General features: G+C 44.5%; 1 protein-coding gene across 1 annotated transcript in view; it reads left to right on the top strand.

Annotated features, from left to right (window-relative positions):
• Positions 1-1,087: 1,087 nt before the first annotated feature.
• The window catches only part of CDH20 (cadherin 20), a 75,764-nt gene continuing 70,082 nt past the window's right edge, over positions 1,088-6,769 (top strand). Inside the window, exon 1 of the mRNA XM_007935499.2 lies at positions 1,088-1,333. Coding sequence (XP_007933690.1) covers positions 1,088-1,333 — 246 coding nt within the window. The remainder of the gene's footprint in view (positions 1,334-6,769) is intronic.

Below are 6,769 nucleotides of genomic sequence, written 5' to 3'. Positions count from 1 at the left end.
ACCAAATCACAATGAAAAAGAAATTATTAAAGTAAGATCAATTTAAAAATAATAATAATAATAACTCAAAACCAAACCTATTTCCATAGTTGATTCTGACTCATAGCGACCCTGCAGAATGGCGTAGACCTGCCCCACAGGGTTTCCAAGGTTATAAACTTTATGAAAGTAGACTGACAAGTCTTTCTTCCATGGTATGACTGATGAGTTCAAACCACCAACTTTTCAGTTAGTAGCTCAGTGCTTAACCACTTCACCACCAGGACTCCTCTGTAACAGGGCTTTGTTGTTGTTGTTGTTGTTTGCTGTCGAGTCGGCCCCGACTCATAGTGACCCCTCCTTGGGTTTCTGAGGCAGTATTTCTACGGAAGTAGGATTGCCCAACCTTCCTTCCGAGGAGTGGCTGGTGGGTTTGAACCGCCAGTCTCCTGTAACAGAGCTAGGCACTAGATAATTATGAGTGGCACAAAAGATATCTTGATCTTGATTTTATTTCTTTTAAAGAGCCAAGGAAAACAATTAGGCTAGTGAAAATATTCATTATTCCCTGCAAATTTTGGAAATGACTATTATTTTTAAAACTTTAGGAGGCTGTCAGATCATAACATTTCAAAGAGCACATATTAATTCAAGCCAATTGATCATACAGCATATCTCTGAAGTTAAGTTACCAATGACATGAAATGGATTCACTATATTCCCAGTGAAACCCACACCCAAAGCTTTGAGATTAATTATGGCAAGATTGTCATATGTCTATTTTTTTTTTTTTAATGAAAATATCATTTATTACTCAAATACTTCTAAAGCAATAATGTTTCCATTCTTTCACACAAGGGGCAGAAAACTGGGTATTTACTGGCTTTCTAGAAACTTGTCACAAGCCCACAGGACGGACTTTGCCATCATCACCTTCTGTTTTCCTTAACTTGACAGGGAGCCAACGTCAAGTGGATTGATGTGAGTCAGAACCTCATTCAGGAAGCATCAGTGTCCCATCAACTGCGTGATTTTTTTCATTTGGAAAATACACAAGGTCCAGAGGCTTGTCACCCAGTGTTCTGCTTTCCAAAATCCTGGCGTCCCCATGCGGACTTCTGGTAGAATGAGCAATGCAAAGTGCTGGCTTGGACTCGGCATGTCCTTATACTTCTGGGGGCTGGTGAACCTGACAACTGCCACTCTCTTGGGAACACACACTCCACGAGGTGAACTCGAGGCACACCTGGCAGACAAGCCACAGTCACACCAGCGGACCAAGAGAAGTTGGGTTTGGAACCAGTTTTTTGTTCTGGAAGAGTACACTGGGACGGACCCTTTGTATGTCGGCAAGGTAAGAACCACCAAACAGAAAGATCAATGATTGGGGGGTTGAATGTTTATGAAAGAACACCTGAACCGAGTCTGAGGCCTGAGAGAAATTTTAACTAGTGGCATATTACTTGACAGCTAGTTGAAAGATAGTTTTTGCTTTGTCAGATACCAGTCAGAAAAGATAGACTAGTTTCCTTGCTTGTGGCTCTGTTCAAGTGGAAAAAAACTAGGAATTGGGTTTTGGAGGAGAAGCCTCAGACTCTGCAAGGGCCCTTCAGTCACAAGAGAAGTGGTGGAGGCCTTTGGGGGAATGACAGGTTGGACGAGAAAGAAACCAGGAGATGCTGGAGGGGACGGAGAGTTTGTATTTTTTTTTTTTTTTTCCAAAAAAAAAAAAACCCACTTCCACAGGTATTGCCTGAGGCCCAAATTTAATGGGAAAAAAAAAAGAATAATAAAACATTCTTCCTTTCAGAAGATCGCAGCAGGTGCTCTAGGAGCATTGGAGACAAACAGTGAATATATTTATAAACTCCATACAAGAATTCCCTTGATTTCTCTATCATCATTTCATTTTTAATCCAGGCTTTCTCCTGTGTTTACTTTCCTTGGATGTTAATCAGAGGCCATTTAGTGAAAGCAACCAAGTGAGAGAAAATGGGAAACAAGGAGCTAATTAGAAGATAAAAAAATTCATTCAAATAATAAACCCTTGTTTAGCACAGAGGTTAAGAACATGGGCTTCAGAGTCAGACATGTGTGGGTTCAAAACTCAGCTCCGACAATTACTTCAAGAGGGATTTTGGACAAGTCACAAAACCCCTTGAGGCTTCATTCCCTCTAATGTCAAATGGGGATTTGTTGTTGTTGTTATGTGCCATCAAGTCGATTCTGACACACAGCAACCCCATAGTTTTTTCTTGGCTGTAATCTTCACGGGAGCAGGTCACCAAGCCTTTGCTCCTGAGGAGCCACTGGATGGGTTAGAACTGTAACCTTTCAGTTAACTTTTTGTTGTTGTTGTTATGTGCCGTCGAGTCAAACCCGACTCATAGCGACCCCTCCTTGGGTTTCCGAGGCAGTATCAGTACGGAAGTAGGATTGCCCAACCTTCCTTCCGAGGAGTGGCTGGTGGGTTTGAACCGCCAGCCGTCTGGTTAGCAGGCAAGTGTCTTAGCCACTATGCTACCAGAGCTCCTCTGCTGACCCCTTAATCATAGCACCACTAGGGCTCCTTCAAATGGGGATATATGAGTACTATTTTTTCTCAGGTGGGGTCTGCACCAGTTCTACTCTCATTCACATTTTAACCCAGTTATCTGACTTCTGTCCCCACCTCTGGATTAAAGGTGTATGTTCATGGCTCATAGAGACCTCTCTGCTATCAAAGCCAGTGATCTCATCTCATGAGTCCTCTCAACAGAAGCCTTGGATAGTACTGGCCACTACCTCCTCTCAGCCCACTCTCCTGTCTCAGCTCCATGACCATCACAGTCCCCTGGTTTTCCTCCTTCCTTTCCAGCCTCATTGGCTGTCTCTCTCCAGGATCCCAATCGTCAGTGGTCTTATAAGCTTCTCCCTGAGCTTCCTGTCTAAACACACTCAATCCCTGGACAGACTCACCATCCCTTTGGCTTTAAACATCACCCCTATGCCATTGGATCCAACGCCCTCATCTTTGGCTCAGACCACACATCTGAGCTTCAAACTGACAAATCCGACTGCATATGTGACATCTTCATGTTGATGACTTATAGGCATCCAAATGTGGTGAGTCCAGTAAGGAACTCTTGTTTTCCCTTCCAAACTAGTCTGCCCTCAGACTTCCCTCTCTGAGCATTGCCTTCCACTATTCACTGAAACCAGAAACCTGTTCCCCGGCTGCCCTCATTCTCGCCATCTGCCGATTCTGTTCATTCTGTGCCAGAATCACTCTCAAGTCCTTCACTGCTCTCATCTCCATTCCCAATATCATCTATCCCCTGAGCAAATACCTGGCCTCCCAACAGGTCTCCTCACGACCACCCTCATTGCCTTCCAGTCAAGATCTCCACACATGCTCTTTGTAAAAGTATAAATCAGATCACATCACACCTCTGATTAAAACCCTTTTAAGCCTCCCTATTATTTTAAACCATCCATCCCCATCACCACAGCTTATAAGGCCAGTTTGGACATGACCTGCCTCTGGCCTCCCTTGCTCTCATGTTTCCGGGACGTGGCCCCTCTCAGTTCCTAGAACTTGCCAAGCATTTGCTTTTACTGCTCCCCATAATGAAATGACCTCCCCCTGGCTTATCTCGTGACAGCTTCCTTCCCTTGCTTTAGGGCACAAGTCGAATACACCTCCCCTGACCTTTCGCTAAGGTAGCCCCTCTGTTCAACTCTATCATCACCATTATTTTCTCTGTAGTTCAAATCACAACTTACGATATTTATTCTATTTATTTACATGTTTATTGTCTGAAGCCCCTGATTAGAGTATAAGCTCAGTGAGGGCAAGAACATCACCCCCATGTAATTCCCAAAGCTGAACCCAGCACCTATCATACAAAAGGTACTCAAAAAGATATTTAATGAATGAGTGCAATTATGAACACCTCATGGAGTAGTTAGGATTAAATGAGCTAATCCAGGTAAAGCACTTAGCACAATGGCTGGTCCAGAGTAAGTTCTCTGTAATCATTATCCAGTAGTGCTGGTGGTGATAGCAGGTGGTGGCAGCGCTAGGAGTCCAGTAAATTCTACAAAAGCCAGAACTTGTGTAAGGAGGAAACCTGTCAGAAAGGGAGAACTCAAATATTTTCCACTAAAAGGAATGATAGAAAAAGACTACAACCCGTCAAAGGTGGAAAGCTTGCAAGACCCAGGAAAACAAGAGTCCCGTTGAGTTCTGGCTTCCACAGGTTTCATGTAATAGCAGAGAGAGAGGTAGAGACAGTTCAGGATGAAGACTTAGCAGCTGTGTCATACATTCTTAATGCAAGTGCAATCCCTCTGCCTCAAACTCTGAGTTTTCTTTGACTTCTCCCTCTTCTTCTCGCCTTCCTCCTTCCTGTGCAATTAGTGAGCACAGCCCATCAATATTCCCTTGCCAATTTCTCTCAGATTCATTTCTTCCTCTCCAGGCTCTCTGTCATTGCCGTGGTCCCTGTGTTCTTCATGATTAGGTTAACTCAGAGGCTCTGGCCACCTCCCTATGGAGAGACTCTCTGCTCACTCCACCCCTAGGGCTCAGGACATTTGTCTCCTTGATGCTCCCCTTCCATCATGTCGCTCCTCTGATTAAGAAGGCACTGTAGCTCGCAAATGCTTATCAGCACTCCTTGCATGTAGTTCAAGGATTTCCAGCAAAGGAGCCCTCTTTCCTCATCCAGTCCTCTCCAACGATTTCTCAAATTAGGTCCTGACTGACCCCAGCCAAGCTGAGTATCCTTACTGGCCTGACACATACCACATTTGGCCCTACCCTGACATGTGCCAAGACACACTGTCACCTCCTCACTGTTAAAGTGCATTCAGCTTCTTCATGGCCTCACTTAAAAGCCACTTCCATCATGAAGACACTCAGAATTCCAAAGATATCCAACTACTTGATATTTGTAAAATACTTTTCCAATGAGACATGCACAGCTACTGCTAAAATAAGTTTAAGAAAAAGAATGGAAGTATGCAGCAATAGCTTTGGTGCACATAACATTTCAGGCTCTGTCAAGAGTAGAAACTGAGGTCTCTACTCAGCCTTCTCTACATCTCCCCAACATTGAGTACTGAGCACAGAACTGGACACCCAAAAGTGCAGAAAGAGAAGGCAAACTTTATATTGGGCTATTGCAGTACTATGCATCAAACACATTCCCATAAAAATGCAAAAAATGCAACCACTGCCATGGATTCAGATCCAATTCATAGCGACCCCTCCTTGGGTTTCTGAGGTGGTATCTCTATGGAAGTAGATTGCCCAACCTTCCTTCTGAGGAGTGGCTGGTGGGTTTGAACCACCAGACTTCTGGTTAGCAGTCAAATGCTTTAGGCACTACACCACCAGAGCTCCCACTCACATAAAGCAAATGGTTAAATCATTACAGCAGTGCTGTGAGGTAAGACGAATTCACCACTTTTATGTGATTACCAGAAGACTAGCCTCCTCAGAGGCCTTATGTTCATTGCCCAATGTTACCCAGAAAGTCAAGGAAAAGCCAGGATCAAAGCATGCATCCCTCCGACCCTGAAGCCATGACCCTGAAGCCATGTTCTTTCCCTTGCATTGTCCTGCATGTGGCCAGTGACTCGAGGCTTTGCCCTGGGAAGTACTCAGACAAGTGAGTGGATGGCGTTAGCTAGGCATCTGGAATCTAATCTTGACTGCCTCCTGAGCCCTTTACCTCTGGCATTGGGGGGTCCTCAGCTGTGTAGCACCCTGCACTACTCACAATTAGTGTTCACCATTCTCTGCCCCTGTCCACAATACTGAGCACCACAGGCATCTCTACAGACATCTAGTCAACCAGCAGACCTACACAGGGTCAGTGTCCCCCTCTACTGGGTGTGTGACTGCCCCATGAGGGTGGCAATTGTGCATCCCTCACCAGCCACTTCTTCCCTTTGCTTTCTTTTGAAAGAGAATTCTTCCACTTTTCATTCCCTTTACCCTGGAGGCCTTCAGCTTGCACACTGAGCTCTAGAAGATGCCTGTTTGGAGAGCCCACTGACGTGTTTGCTTATTGCAGAAGGACAATGGCAACAATTATCGGCTGTAATTGGTATGGCTTTATGAAATCCACACTGGGCTTTCTGGGGCCAAGGTAGTGGCGAGTAGAGCAAGATTATATTGACATATGCAAAGAAGGGGATGCTGAGAGCTTGAGCGCTGTGTGCATCTGTCGTTCCCACTCACGCTGAGGGCCACGACTACACGGAAGCTGTCTGAACACAGACCGCAGGCACTTACTGCATTCCCGGAACAACACGAGGTGTGACGGTGACATGAGTGAAAATCACCATCCTTTTCAAAATCGTAAATCAACCAAGATTCTTCGTAATTGGAATGTACTTGCCATCATTCACTACACCTTTGGCTGAAGATCTTAGAAACTAAAGAATTGTGGGAATAAGTGGGATTTTCACCTGTCTATTCTGTCTAGGAGATTCTTTTTTGGGAAAAAAAAAAATGTTTTCCCAGGATTGTACATAACTATGTGCTATCAATTCCACTCCAGAGGCTCCACCAATGTTAGTTAAATCCAATATGGTTAAATATAGAAGACACATTTTATTGCATTGACAATTTGCTGAGTGACTTAGGAAAAGCTGTTGTTAATGTCTCTTCTCTGCAATTTTCTCCACCAAATGTGTGCTCTCAGGCTGGCAAACCTAGTATTAAATGTGCATTGCTGTGCTGGTTATGCAGCTAGCGTCTCTCGGCTCTCTGTTCACCTTTCCATATTCTGCTTGG

The sequence above is a fragment of the Orycteropus afer genome, unplaced genomic scaffold (genome assembly GCF_000298275.1).
Source record: "Orycteropus afer afer isolate SDZICR_OR568_19922 unplaced genomic scaffold, OryAfe1.0 scaffold00029, whole genome shotgun sequence".
NCBI classification, from domain to species: Eukaryota; Metazoa; Chordata; class Mammalia; order Tubulidentata; family Orycteropodidae; genus Orycteropus; species Orycteropus afer.
Note: the sequence above shows the minus strand (reverse complement) of the source record. Positions and strands in the feature narration are given on the sequence as shown.